The 14832-nt window shown below is 35.9% G+C and overlaps 2 protein-coding genes across 2 annotated transcripts; one reads left to right on the top strand and one right to left on the bottom strand.

Annotated features, from left to right (window-relative positions):
- Nucleotides 1-361: 361 nt before the first annotated feature.
- Nucleotides 362-7329, top strand: LOC128222339 (interferon-induced protein 44-like). The gene is made up of 3 exons (XM_052931318.1): nt 362-519; nt 4998-5169; nt 6257-7329. Exons 1-3 carry the CDS (start codon nt 463-465, stop codon nt 6577-6579), a joined length of 552 nt encoding a protein of 183 aa, XP_052787278.1. The 5' UTR covers nt 362-462; the 3' UTR covers nt 6580-7329.
- An 857-nt stretch (nt 7330-8186) lies between these two features.
- On the bottom strand, nt 8187-14715 carry LOC128221260 (interferon-induced protein 44-like). The gene is made up of 7 exons (XM_052929799.1): nt 14561-14715; nt 12875-13401; nt 12519-12616; nt 11917-12114; nt 11617-11760; nt 10986-11157; nt 8187-10844 (listed from the first exon to the last, which is right to left on the bottom strand). Exons 2-7 carry the CDS (start codon nt 13398-13400, stop codon nt 10525-10527), a joined length of 1458 nt encoding a protein of 485 aa, XP_052785759.1. The 5' UTR covers nt 13401; nt 14561-14715; the 3' UTR covers nt 8187-10524.
- Between the last annotated feature and the right edge of the window lie 117 nt (nt 14716-14832).

Below are 14832 nucleotides of genomic sequence, written 5' to 3'. Positions count from 1 at the left end.
AATTGAAAAAACATATGCTTAAATGGTGCTTCAAAGGGACTCAAATAACTGGCGTATGCAGTGTCAAGCTTGAGAATGTTGTTTTAGAATGAAATCCTAATAATACTCAAGGTTGGGATTGGTGTAATGATTTAGGTGTTCGTCTTTTGCCAAGGAGAGTTTGAACTCCACTATGGATACTATTCATTACATCACAAAATAGACACAAGAACAGGTTAAAACCCACAGTAAACGGGATTAAGCTATCAGCTTTCGCCAAAATTGAGCTTAAAGAAACGCGTATATTCTAATAAAACCAAAACCGTATACATAGTTTTCATACTTTGTTTTGGTATTCTACAATGTACTTGTTGATAATATGTATATCATTTCCAGTACAAGTCTTACCCAGTTCGTCAGGGAGACGGATCTTGTCTCAAAATCCGGTTATGCGATACACCAGGTATCGGCGAACATTCGGCAATGGACATTGTAAACCTGCACTTCCTTCTAGACGGACACTTACCGAATTTATTTCAGGTTAGAATTTAAATAAATCAACACACTCTTATATGCTTAATGTTATTATGCGCCCCTTCGAAGAAGAGGGGTATATTGCTTTGCACATGTCGGTCGGTAGGTCGGTCGGTAGGTGGGTCGGTCGGTCGGTCGGTGCGTCGGTAGACCAAAGCTTGTCCGAATGATAACTCAACAATTCCTGGATATATGGTCATCAAACTTGACATGACGGTTGGGCCTGACCAGTAGATGACCCTTATTGATTTTAGGGCTCATCGGTTTAAAGGTCAAGGTCACAGTGACATTTAATTGTAAAATAATTTTAACGCTTGTCCGAGTGATAACTCAGCAATGCCTACACCTATGGCCATCAAACTTGATATGGAAATTGGGCCTTTTTGGGGGCCATCCGGCCAAAGGTCAAGGTCACAGTGACCTTGAATGGTAAAAGGTTGTCCGTGTGATAACTCAAAAATGCCTGCACCCATGGCCCTCATACTTGACGTGGATGTTGGGCCTGACCAGTAGCTGACCCCTATTGATTTTGGGGCTCATCGGGTCAAAGGTCAAGGTCACAGTGACCTTGAATGGTAAAAGGTTGTCTGAGTGATAACTCAAAAATGGCTGTACCCATGGCCCTCATAATTAACTTGGAGGTTTGGCTTGACCAGTAGATGACCCCTTTTGTTTTTGGGGGTCATTGGGCCACAGGTCAATGTCACAGTGACCTTGAATGGTTAATGGTTTTCCATGTGATAACTCGACAATGCCTGCACCCATAGCCGTTAAACTTGAGTTGGAGGTTGGGCCTGAACAGAAGATGACCCCTATTGTTTTGGGGGGTCATTGGGCCAAAGGTTAAGGTCACAGTAACCTTGAATGGTAAAAGGTTGTCCGAGTGATAACTCAACAATGCCTGCACCCATGGCCATCAAACTTGACATGGAGGTTGGGCCTGACCAGTAGATTGCCCCTTTTAATTTAAGGGGTCATTGACCAAAGGTCAAGGTCACAGTGACTTTGCAGTGATTTTTTTTCGTCAATTTTACTGCCGAATATCGGCTGTTTCCCCTCGCCAAAAAATGTCCATTTTTCCCAAAAAGTCGTCATCTATTCCCAAATTTTGTTCCTTTTTTCCCAAACTAACTGAATAATTTTAAATTGTAACTGGCAAATTTTATTTGAAATTTGTATTGATGTTATTTCTATTGGAGACGCGATTTTACATAAACGATTTTATAAATTCGCGCAGACGCTTTATTTTGCACGGAATAATCGCCCAGATGACAGTGACGTTTGTTTTTGTTCCGGTTTTAAAAAGACGCTTTATTTTGTACGATAACATCGCCCAGCTGACCTAGAGTTTGTTTATATTCCGGTTTAAGCTGTCAAACGTTTAAACATGGTATAATTTCCAAAATGTCCCACAATAGCCATAGAAATAGAAAGCTGAGATAAGCAAAGAATATCTGAAACAATGAGTCAAGATCATTCCATTTAAATATCTATATGAAAAAGTTTTACTACATATACACAGTGCTGTTTTAGTACAGTTTTACTGAGTGACAATATGTGACAGTTGTATTAGAATTTATTGATAATGTTCATTAATGTGTTTCTCTGTTAGACCATTCCATTTGATGAGAATATGATTTCTTACTGAAATATTGCTGTGTTTGTATTGAGCAACAATAGAAGACATTTGTATTGGGGTTGTTAATAGTATATCCATGTGCTTCTCTGTTAGCCTCAGTAACAGTATTGGATGGCAAAAATGAGAAAGACTAGTCTTAATGTGTAACACCTTGTGACTTTTGTTTTATGTAGTTCTGTATCTAAAGTTTATGTTTTATAAAGTTATGAATGTGTAGCACCTAGTTTTAAATGTATTTCCCCTTTAATGTATTAAATGACATTAGTAAGAGCAAAAACATAAGTAATTACAGTATATGTTTAACAACAATTCCTTTTTTCCCAATTTGGAGACTTAACGCGCTTATTTTCCCAATTCAAAAGGCACAGGCGGTAAAATTATTTTCAAAAAAATCACTGCTTTGAACGATAAAAAGGTTGTCACAGTGATAACTCAACAATGCCTGCCTTCATGGCCCTCAAACTTGACTTGGAGGTTGGGCCTGACCAGTAGATGACCCCTATTGTTTTAAGGGGTCATTTGGCAAATGGTCAAGGTCACAGTGACCTTGAAAGCAAACTTGATCGTTCCTGGACCTATGGTCATCAAGGTTGGGCCTGACCAATAGATGACCCCTCGAAGACTTTGGGGGTCATCGGGCCAAGGTCAAAGTCACAGTAACCTTTAATGCAAAAAAGTTAACAAATCTTCTTGCAGTGATATCTCAACAATGCCTGAACCTATCATCATCAAACTCGACATGGAAGTGTGGCCTGACCAGGAGATGACCTTTATTGGTTTTAGGATTCATTGGGTCAAAAGTCAAGTTCACAGTGACCTTAAATGCGAAAATGTTTCAAGTGATAATTCGACAATGCCTGCACCCATGGCCCTCAAACTTACTTTGGATTTGTGTCTGACCTGTAGATGACCCCTTATGATTTTAGGGGTCATCGGGTCAAAGGTCAAGGTTACAGTGGCCTTGAACAAAAAAGCTTGTCTGTGTGATGACTTGTCAATGCCTGCACCCATGGCCCTCAAACTTGACATTTAGATTTTTGATGACCAGCTGATGACTCCTATGGATTTTGAGGTCATAAAGTCAAAGGTCATGGTCATAACACACTCTATCCTCAAACTATGAATGTTCATAATCTTAAAACTGCCTCAACGGCATCCAATGTCAGTGACAAATCAGCTGTCATTTCGGTATATGCATATTTCATTCAATTGTCCATATAATCCTGATAACATGGTGCTCAGGGGGGAGGGGCATAATGTTTGACAAACATCTCTTGTTTTTCTTCCTTTTAACCAACCTATATTTGCATCGCTATTAATTGTTTAAAAGTCAAAGTTTCTTGACAGGGTTATATATGGTAACCTTTCAATGCAGCTGGCGTAAATGATAACTGGACCTGTCCTTCGTCCCCCGTGTAGTCATTTACGTCCTGTCTTTCGTTAACATTGTAGTCGTTTAAGTCCTGTTCTTCAGTCTGAGAGAAGTTGTTTATGTCCTGGTGCGTGGTTCTCAGAAAAATCGTTTTTGTCCTGGTTCTTCGTTCACAGTGTTGTCATTTATAAATGTCCTGTCTTTCGTCCACAATGTAGCAATACATGTCCTGGTTCATCGTCCACTGTGTAGTCGTAAATGTCATGGCCCTTCATCTACAGTGTATTCGTTAATGTCCTGGCCCTTCGTCCATAGTGTAGTCGTTAATGTCCTGGCCCTTCGTCCATAGTGTAGTCGTTAATGTACAGACGGTTCGTCCACAGTGTAGTCGTTAATGTCCAGGTGCTTCGTCCACAGTGTAGTCGTTAATGTCATGGACCTGCGTCAATAATGAAGTCATTAATATTTTAGCTCTCCGTCCATAGTGTAGTTGTTAATTCCCTGAACCTTAGTCCAAAGTGTGGTCGTTTATGTTCTAGACCTTCGCCCACAGTGTATTCGTAAATGTCCTGTACCTTAATCCACAGTGCAGTCGTTAATGTCCTGGACCTTCGTCAACAGTGTAGTCATAAATGGCCTGGGTCTTCGTCTCCAATGTAGTAATTTAAGTCATGGACCTTTGTCCAAAGTGTAGTCCGTTAATGTCCTGGACCTTCGTTCACAGTGAAGTCGTTAATGTCTTTGCTCTCCGTTCACAGTGTAGTCGTTAATGTCCTTGCTCTCCGTTCACAGTGTAGTCGTTAATGTCCTTGCTCTCCCGTTCACAGTGTAGTCGTTAATGTCCTTGCTCTCCGTTCACAATGTAGTCGGTAGTGTCCTTGCTTTCCGTTCACAGTGTAGTCGTTAATGTCCTTGCTCTCCATTAACATTGTAGTCGTTAATGTCCTTGCTCTCCGTTCACAGTGTAGTCGTTTATGTCCATGTTTTCCGTTAACAGTGTAGTCGTTAATGTCCTTGCTCTCGGTCGTTCAGAGTGTAGTCGTTAATGTCCTTGCTCTCCGTTCACAGTGAAGTCGTTAATGTCCTTGCTCTCTGTTCACAGTGTAGTCCTTAATTTCCCTTGCTCTCCGTTCACAGTGTAGTCTTTAATTTTCTTGTTCTCCGTTCACAGTGTAGCCATTGATGCCCTTGCTCTTCGTTCACAGTGAAGTCGTTAATGTATTTGCTCTCCGTTCACAGTGTAGTCGTGTATGTCTTTGCTCTCCGTTCACAGTGTACTCGTTAATGTCTTTGCTCTTCGTTCACAGTGTAGTTGTTAATGTTATTGCTCTCCTTTCAAAGTGTAGTCGTTAATGTCCTGGTTCTTCGTCCACATTTATATAAATGTAATTATTTTTTCTATTAAATGTTGTACGTATAGTGTTTGAATTTCTCTCGTATGTATATGTATCATTATTTCAAATGTCATTTCAGTTCATTCCTTCTCGCCATGTGAGCATCAAGACAGCTGGACTTATTCAACAACCAACTCTTTCCGACGAAGTCCACAGCGTTGCTTTTGTATTAGATGCCTCAACCCTCAGCGATATGTCGCCAGCAGTCACAACTTGGCTGAATGACTGCAAGAAAATGGTACAAGAAAAAGGTATTTTAATTGATACGATACAGTATACACTTGGGGAAATACATTATGAAGATGAAAATACGAGTTTTCGACTGTGGCTTTCTCTCGTACATGGTTGTATTTTCAAGTATTTTTGTATTTTTCATCGTAGTATTTAATTGTTCTTTCTGTTTTGTATAAAAACAGAATTTCCTAATTTTCATGTCTTACATATGTGTAAAATAATACGGTAAGTGTTGTGATATTTGAGCGAAACTTGTTTTATTTGTTATATTTTTATGTCTTGTTCCAATATTCATTTGTTGGTTTCCGTCTTACCATAATGTCTCTAGGTTTATAAAAAGTGTTTGGCAATTAGGCTTGCCCCTGTAGTTTAATGGTTAATCTAGAATTATTGATATTAAATCTTGGGGACTGACGTTTGAAAAGCGGTAAAATTCTACTTCAACATCTTTATTCATTTCCAAGGCATGTCCCTTTAACTGACAGTCCTTTTTGTTACTCTCTTGGATGCGATCTTCCTGATTCATTGCTGATATTTCTAGTACAAAGCAACAATAAATGCGATCTAACAGTGAAACAACAAATCCGATCTACCTGTTTCACTGCTTATATTACTAGTTTATGACAAAACTAGATGTGGTCCACCTGGTTTAGACAACTAGATAAACATAATATAAAGCATTTACCTTAAACATCTGAATAACACAATGCTAGGTACACTATAGGTTTTGAAACGGTTATATGTCGAACGAAAATTATGTAAAAATGCTAACAAAATGATTGTTTCAATGATAAACCGTCAAAGATTTATTTCAAAGCTGTATTGATTCTAATAATTTAAAAATCCTTTTTTGCCAACAAGCATTGGTGAGGCAATTGAAATTTTATTTTTGGGCTTGTGTTGATGGATTTATGTAAATAAGGAGAAAGCTTTAACTCTGTCGACACTAGGTAGTTAGTCGGAAGCAGTCAAATGGCTTTTAAATTCAAACCTTTGTTTCTTTTCTTTACCAATGCAAGGAGAGTTGCTTTTGAAACAAACTAGGCATTTTAGCCTCCTTCCTTAATTTACCTTAACATGATTTCATATGATTTCGATTTTCAGGCATACCACTGGTGGTAATTCTTACACAAATTGACAAACTTCACGAAGAAGTAGCAGACAATCTGGCAGACGTTTTCAATCATTCAGACGTCAAGGCCGCTGTAGACAAAGCATCCGAGACGCTAAGTATTCCACCAAACCACGTGTTTCCGGTGAAGAACTACCACACTGAGGTAGAAACAGAAGTGTCAATAGACTCACTTGCTCTTATGGCGCTCCAGAAGATGATTTTCATGGCCTCGGATTTCCTGGAGGAGCGCATGTTCAGCAAAGAAGAATGTCCAACGGAGCCGAACGAAGTGACCGAGTCTGATACTGCATAGACTTTGAACAGTCTTGGAGATGTTTGGTAAAGAGATTACCATACCCTAATCCAAGAGACATATTTCAGTACACAAAACTTAGTATTATAGGGTAAGGTGATACCCGATCAGTGATTTTTTTTGTATTGATTAACTGCCCATGCCTTTTTGAGTCGGACAATAAGTCTTTAATTTGGGGAAAATAAGATTTACTAAATTAAGATACGTTTTAAAAATATTTCATTTACTCCATTGATAAACATTTTAAGAATTGTTTACTCGCATAAACATAATACCCTTGTCATTGGACCATTTTAGAATATTTACACTAAGTATGTTGATTTACAGATCTAGATGAAATATTTCAAATGACATGATTCCATATATTTCGTAAATTCCAATATAAGCATAAAAGTAAAGGAGCACTAGGTTGTCTGTGACTGTAAACGGAAATCCCGAATAGAAGACAGATGAAATGTTCAACAAACGGATTAGGTTTTTTTGCCATTAATGGTACATCGTATTGATCATTTATCATGTATCGATTAAGCTATTTTAATGAGTGTGTGGTCTGTGTGTGGTGTTCATATTTGTGTGTGTTGTATGTTTGTGTCTATAGTTCATTGTCATGTTTTACAGGTTTTATTTTGAATGTTTGACTAATGAGCTTGTCTATGTAGTTTTTGCTGTATAATTGTATCGTTGAAATGCCTTTAATTGTGTTTGCAGTCTTTTTGTCTTTTTCGCCACATAAAGTGATATCGAACACTGCTTGTTTTGTAATCAAATCATTTCTGCTTAAATATGTAATTTAAATTAGTATATGGATTATGCAATGGAAACATCGTCTCATCAACGGAAATATAAATAAGAAAACTTAAATGTTTTCATTTAACAATAAGATATCACAAACATAAACTGAAATAAAAATTATCATCTATGAGAAGTAAATAATTTGGAGGATTACACAATCACGTTGCTGCTGCATTTAAAGGAACTATTTAAAATTGGCAAATACTCTTGAAAAATAGTTCTAGGCCCAAATGCCAGTATTACAAATCGGGCGTTGTAGTTAAGCTCAATAACTGAAAAATTTCGCCATGTAGAAAATTTCTAAAGATGTTAAAATAGTGTCTTTGAAGTCATTGACTATGAAGTTAATTGTCTTTGAAAGACAAATAATTCGCACTCGCACAAGTGAAAATACTTCGTATATACTGTTAAAGCGTGTTTGGATAGCGAAATTGTTGGGACCCCGATATGGCCATAGAAGTGCAACATAAACCTATTCCGTCCAGTCTCCGAAAGTGCTGACGTTTTAAACGGCTTCAGTATTGCATATATTCTAAAATCATCATCGAGGGTAATATTTGGTCTAGTGGTATGAGTGTCCGCCACACACCTAACAGGTGGACTTTATCCCCTTCAAGGGTAATCCTCATTATTTCTAAAAATAAACACAAGTACTGGTTTCTATCTAGGAAACGCACTCGAGCATGACATCACTATAAACCTGTCAGCTTTCATCAAAATCGAGCTAATTTAGAATAAACCTTAAAATAAACTTCATTGTTGTCTAAATTAAAACTGAAAGGTGCGAAAATGGAACGAATAATATATTGCACTGATGCTTTTCAATTTTTATCTTAATATTTTGAACATCCGAAATAAATAACGCACTCAAAATTTTAGTCACCCAATCGGTAAAATACCATTGTCTAAAACAAGTGAGTACTGCGCACAACAGCAACACTGACATTGAATAATTATACAGCGTTATCTGCACGACTTATTCACATGTTAAAACGTAAATAACATCAAACTTATATTCCAGTCTTCAGATACGAAATTTTAGTTTATATATTAGAATGTACATAAAACACACAGTTATGCGAAAATACATAATAATGGAAAACACATAGTTATGCGAGAATACACAGTTTTTTGAGCGTGAAGAAGAGTGCATTGAGAAGTAGTTGTAAAACATATCTAAACATTGTAAAAACTGTAAACATACACGCAAGTGCGTTGTATGCAAACTAATCAAATTATTTTAATTATGAAAACAATACTTCAACACAGTTTTAACATTATAACGTATATAAAACTGTAGCCACAACATTATGGTTAGATTTTTCTTCAAATATGTTAGTACACATCTTACCAATGTTAAAACAAACGCAAGTACAATGTATTCAAATTAACTAACAACTTAATTATGAAACCAAGCTTTATCTTTTAGCTAGTATCTAAAATTATAGACAATACATTATGGTTAGTAATATTTCTTCAAATATGTTAATACATATCTTACAAATGTTAAAACAAACGCAATTGCAATGTATTAAAATTAATTCAATCGAACTAATTATGAAAAGAATGCTACAACATAGCTTAAATATTAATACAGTATCTAAAACTGTAGCACAGCATTATGTTCTTTACTTCATCTTTTGAGTACATATCTTACAAATGTAAAAAAAAAACTCAAATGCAATTACATCAACTAGAATGTAAAAATAATGCTACAACAAAGCTTTAACATAGCTTTAACATTAAAACAAGTATCTAAAACTGTAGCCACAACATTATGTGTTTTTTACCTCAGCTGTTTAAGTATATATCAACAAATGTTAAAACAAACGCATATGAAATGAATTCAAATCTAAATTATGAAAACAAGACTACAACACAGCTTTCAAATGAAAGAAGTAAAAACAAACGCATATGCAATGTATGCAAACAAAGTAAAGCAACAACTTTATCATGAAAACGAAACTAAAACAGCTTTTGTATAACAAATGCATCTATTATCTCAGCAACAACATTATGATAAGGGTTGTTTACTCCTCTCCTTCAAGAGGATTAAATAAAACCCAAAACAACAACATTAATTAAGTCAGAACCCTGCAAACCAAATACTATGGAAATCTGATCAGCAAAATAACTTTAAAGTTACGTTGAAAGTGATATTTTCCGTCACGCATACTTTTAAATAAATCACGTATTTTCCTGTATTACAAATGTGTACATTGCTTTATTTTTATTGGTCAGAAAACATATAAATCCGCATATTTGTGAACAAACAAGAAATTTTTTATTTGCAATATTCTAGTAAGTCAAAAGTGTAATTTCTTTCTTATTTTAACGATGAAAGCGTGGTATTGTGTCTTGGTGTTTTGATTAGAAACATTTTTAGACGTTCGAAACTTAATGTGTTCAAACTTGATATGTCACTTTTTGAAGTGAAAAAAATCGTTAAAAGTATAGGGTTTTTGTTGTAATTCTTACTTGATGTATGTTAAGTATGCATTTTACGTATTAACGGATTAAAATAATATCGGATGTATCCATGATTCTAAATTATTCCGGGTAGTACATTTCTGCAATGCATGTAGCGCGGAAAGTGGCACTGCTTTGCGATATTCGGCACATCACTAGAGCAGATGAAACAGGTAAGTCGTTTTTGCTATTATTCACTGGAAAACGTCTCTGATAAAAAGAGTCTGACACTCGTCATGATATAAAATACACACTTTTATTCAACTCGTCACGAAATTATGTAAGGCTCGCTTACTCACATAGTGCTTGACCTCTGTGAAGAACATTGTCTATTGTATAACGGCACACACGCACGCACGCACGCACGCACACACACACACACACAAGACAACATATACAACTTAAATGATTTTTAAAGCTTCTACAAAACAATCAGGTTGCTTAGAAACCATGTCATTGATTTCGGTAACGATTGATGATGTGGTTAAAACGATACCTTCGACTTTTCTTTCTAGAAATAAATACATGTACCATATTATGTATTTTAGGCTGAACTAATATACAATGGTTTCCTGATTTTGTGGACGGTTTGTAATGGATTGACAAAACATCCAGAAATAACATTTTTTTAAGTTTTGTCTTCATTGTTAATTGTTACTGTCGCTTCATCTGTAAAAAAACAATTTACGCAGAATTAGATTCTGTCACGGCTAAATCCGCTTGATTTTCTTTGCTACTGGAAGTGCGTACGTCCAAAACATCCGATGCCAACAGTACCATCTTCCGAAGCGCCATAAGAGAAAGAGCATTAACTGACATTTCTGTTTCCACCTCGCGGTAGTGGTTTTTCACAGGGAAAACGTGGTTTGGTGGAATACCCAGCGCCTCGCTGACCTTTTCTACAGCTTGGTTGACCTCTGGACGCTTAAATACGTCAGTTAGGTTGTCTGCAATTTCTTCGTGAAGTTTGTCGATTTTGGTCAAAATTACCACGAAAGGTATGGCTAAAATTAGAATCATTGTAGCGATCTTAATTTCGAACTGAAAAACAATACTGACACATCAATTTATTTAATTCACGTCTGAACATGTGATAGAATCTGCATCTCTACAGACTGTGTACTCAACAGAAAATATGGTCATACCTTTTTCTAATATCAATCTTTTGCAGTAGTTAAGCAAAGATGTGTCTGTTGAAGACATTCCATTGACTGTGGAGGCGTCTAGCACAAGAGCAACGCTGTGAATTTCTTGTGCTAGTGCAGGTTTCGAAATATAGCCGACAGTCTTTGCGCTCACATGTCGCGACGAGGAAAACTTAACAAAAAAAAAGATATGCAAGAGTGATTTAAGATTGAAGCATCGAAAATGGCAATTGTTTCGTTAGAGTTAGCTGCTTTGAAGTTCCACAATATAAAAGTAGATTGGAAAGGACATAGTGATGACGCTTCATCGATCTTATAATTTCACGCGTTCCTTTGAAAATATAAAGGTAAGAACTTTGATTTTATCAAACAAAGTTTAAGATCTTCGTTTGTTTAATACTAATTCACACAAACGGAAAAAGCGATTTAACAGTTTAAAAATTGTAAATCTACAGAAAGAATTCTGCCCAACCTTCAAAGCAGTATGCTTTTTGGTTTAAAATGAAAAAAAAAACATTGTAAAGCTTCAATTCATTTCCAGGTTACTAAGTTGAATAATCTATGTTGTAAATCAGTAAAACAGAACTCATTTTTTCTAAATGAAAGAAATCAAGACTAGGATCTTAATGACCTCAAATGATGGCGGTATATGTCCGTCCAAAAGAAAGTGCAAATTGATTGCATCTATTGAGGAAGTGTCTCCAAGGCCAGGCGTGTCACAAAGACGGAAGTGCAAAAGCGAACCGTCCGTCTCGCGTACTTGATAAGGTATGAACTGAAATTGATAAATGTATACATTTAATATATGGACATATATGCATTGAATGGATGAGCTATCTCTTTACGTAAGGTGTACATCTATATAATAGTATGTTATACATTGACTATTTTCTATCAGTAAAGGGTTATTACTTTGAACATTTTGTTGTACCTGTTTGGTAAGCCCAGTTTCCGAAGTACCAACAGGAGCCTTGTGCATGACCCTACTGGTGAAAGCGGACATGGCAGTATTGATGAAGCTTGATTTTCCGGCCCCGATTGGACCAATCAACAGCAAACGAAAGTCTGTGACGTCAGTTCCAGTCTTCGGTCTGACTTCTCTGATTTCCTGGCAGAGGGATTTTACTGTCTGCAAAATAAGCGTTACACACATACTATTTAAGATAACAAAACCTTTTTATTTAAATGAATGACTGTTTTGTTAAGATTCTACAATGATTAGTGCTTCCGAAAGATTTCTCGTTCAGAGTATATTTGAATGTTAATACATTTTGATAATCTGACTTCATCCTATGTTTGAATTGAATTATATATTTCCTAAATAAAGGAATATATCCATAATTAAATCAAAAAGTACTATTGTTAAGACAAATACATAAAATATCATACTATAATAAATCGACATAACACGATACACATATTTTCATAGACTATTTGTCGACAAATGGCGACTGGCTTATCCCAATTGACGTATTCTCTTAAAACGTTATACTGTTGTCCTTTATACAGTTCCACCAACTATCAAAACTGTACCTCATCAGTTAAGTCCAAAGCGTTTCTCCAAATGTAACCTGTACATTGCGTTTTCTTGGTGCTAATAAAAGCTTTCGTTTCCGGGCGTAGTTTAACATCTGTAGATAAGTTGATAGTTGGTAATGTTAAAACATAATTTAAAAAGTTCTTTTCAAATAAAAGTGTTAACGACAGCTATAAGTTATTATTTGGACAATATTGTTTAGTTGCAAAATACATACTATATCGTTAACCGGTTCTTAAAACATATGAATCAGAAATGAACAGAAAACATTTTTCATCGATGTGAAATAAATGAAAAGTGAATGAACGAGCATTGATTGAAGCTAAATAGCAATGTTTTTGGGGGGTTTTACCGTTGACAGAGTAAACCTCAATCTCAGCAGTCTTCATATGTCCGTTGTTTATATTTGTGTTTGGAACACTTTTGTCCTTAAAATAATTATTTAGAGAAACTCTTCCATTTAGACAGAAGTATCCTTCAACAGACATCGCCACGTCACCGGTAAATGTTAGTAAATCTGGGCAACCAAAACAAGGACCGTCCTGTGCTTGAAACCGCAACGCCTTTGAAGCGTCTTTGGGTCGAAATGTATTCAAAACAAGTTTTCCTGAGTACATCAATTGAAAGATAAACGCGCTCTCATCTTCCATGTATCCTCCATTGCTCTGCCAACTAATACCAGCGTACCCGCCGTACACGGAGCCCTCTGGGTTATAGAGAACCGTCACGGTGGGTCCCTGGTTGTCGCATGTTCGGTGAAATTCTTGGGCACTGCATTCGACCCGTGTGATGTTGTATATGAGTTTAAAAGTCTTGGGTCCAGAACCAATCCAAGTTTCGAGTTGATCCTTTTGTTTTTCAGTTAGCCGTCCCGCCATTCTGAAACCAATATGATATAGGGCTCAAAACGAGCCTCACATGTGTATTGTGAGATTCACAATTCAAACTATTAAAAACATTTCAGGCAGTTCAGGTGAACTGAGTGGCGCTTTAAAGAACAATCAAACCCATCCGCCCGTGCAAAACTTAACTTTAAATGGGTATTTTTAGGCATGCGTAAGTCTTCAAACCATTTTCAAACATGTAGTGGACATTAAGAAAACAAAATGTGTCATTCGTAAATTGTAAATTAGTCACACTTAATGTGCCCCTGATAACAATGCTAAAGTTTTTAAAAAAAAATTCAGTTGATCCATCTCATCTTGAGGCAGTTTCCCGCCATTTTGAAACGTTTACCTGGTAAATATCGAGTACCACTTGCATGAAGATTAGACGTAGGCAATCGCAAACTGTAATCTTATGTTATTTTGTTAAATGTATCATTAAACAAAGTGTTGATCGATAGCACTATCAATTACAATAAAATCTATCAGTAGTAATTTAAATTACCTACTTGCTTGTATCAGTATCAGTGCTTATATCTTATCATGCTAAAAAATTCAAGCACGGCTGTGAAGACGATTCAAACATTTCTTATAACAATTGCCTGGGCTTGAAACCAGTTATGATGTGTTTGAGAGCACCAGTGAACGAACGTTTTCATGGTTGGGAACTATCCCATACAATGGTGACCTTTTTGATGATATACCAACATATTATTTACCTCTAATCTGCTCAATAAGATAATGATCGAACGCAAAGAGCTCACCTAATAAGGCCACATATACGCTCCTTTACATACTATGCATTTTGTACACATTATTAAGCCTAGAGTATGAACAATAATCTATTTAAATAATATTGGCGTAACACGTAATAAATCAAATCACTTTAGATATTAATACAGTATATACACTTAAACGAAATATTATAACGCTTAGGAGTTATTGCCTTCCCCTATTGACACAGGAGATTGTATTTTATATACAATCGCAATCAAAAAACAAGGCAATAACCTATATATTTTAAACTGTACATATAAGTTCAGATTCAAAACATTTACCAATCGTTGTAGGACAGGTACTATCGTAATGAAGCATTTAATCTGGGAAAGCTTTTTGGCAAATAATGTTTACTATTAAATAACCAATAACAATACCTGTTTTTTTAGATAAGCCCTTAAACACGTTTCTTGTTCAAACTAACTTCCAAGCGTTATTTTTCAAAAGCTTAATCGGCACTGCAATGTATTCCAATTAAATGTAATTAAATATCTTAAATCTCGAAATTCGAAAAATGTATATGCATGACAAAAGGTCTTCAATCAACTTTAAAATTTATAACTGATTTGGAAGCTATTCAAAAACTTAATACTTCTGTTTTGTTCAATTGGTTGGCATCATTTGCAATGTGAACAAAGGCGTCAATGAT

Source organism: Mya arenaria, chromosome 16, assembly GCF_026914265.1.
Source record: "Mya arenaria isolate MELC-2E11 chromosome 16, ASM2691426v1".
Classification (NCBI taxonomy): Eukaryota; Metazoa; Mollusca; class Bivalvia; order Myida; family Myidae; genus Mya; species Mya arenaria.
This window is presented reverse-complemented; position numbering and strand designations above follow the sequence as displayed.

Coding starts and splice junctions, on each gene's coding strand:
- LOC128222339 (XM_052931318.1), top strand. CDS start 463: ATGGACATTGTAAACCTGCACTTCCTTCTAGACGGACACTTACCGAAT. Junction 520..4,997: donor ACTTACCGAATTTATTTCAG/GTTAGAATTTAA, acceptor ATGTCATTTCAG/TTCATTCCTTCTCGCCATGT. Junction 5,170..6,256: donor GAAAATGGTACAAGAAAAAG/GTATTTTAATTG, acceptor TTCGATTTTCAG/GCATACCACTGGTGGTAATT.
- LOC128221260 (XM_052929799.1), bottom strand. CDS start 13,400: ATGGCGGGACGGCTAACTGAAAAACAAAAGGATCAACTCGAAACTTGG. Junction 12,617..12,874: donor TGAGGTTTACTCTGTCAACG/GTAAAACCCCCC, acceptor ACTTATCTACAG/ATGTTAAACTACGCCCGGAA. Junction 10,845..10,985: donor AAGATTGATATTAGAAAAAG/GTATGACCATAT, acceptor TTCTAATTTTAG/CCATACCTTTCGTGGTAATT.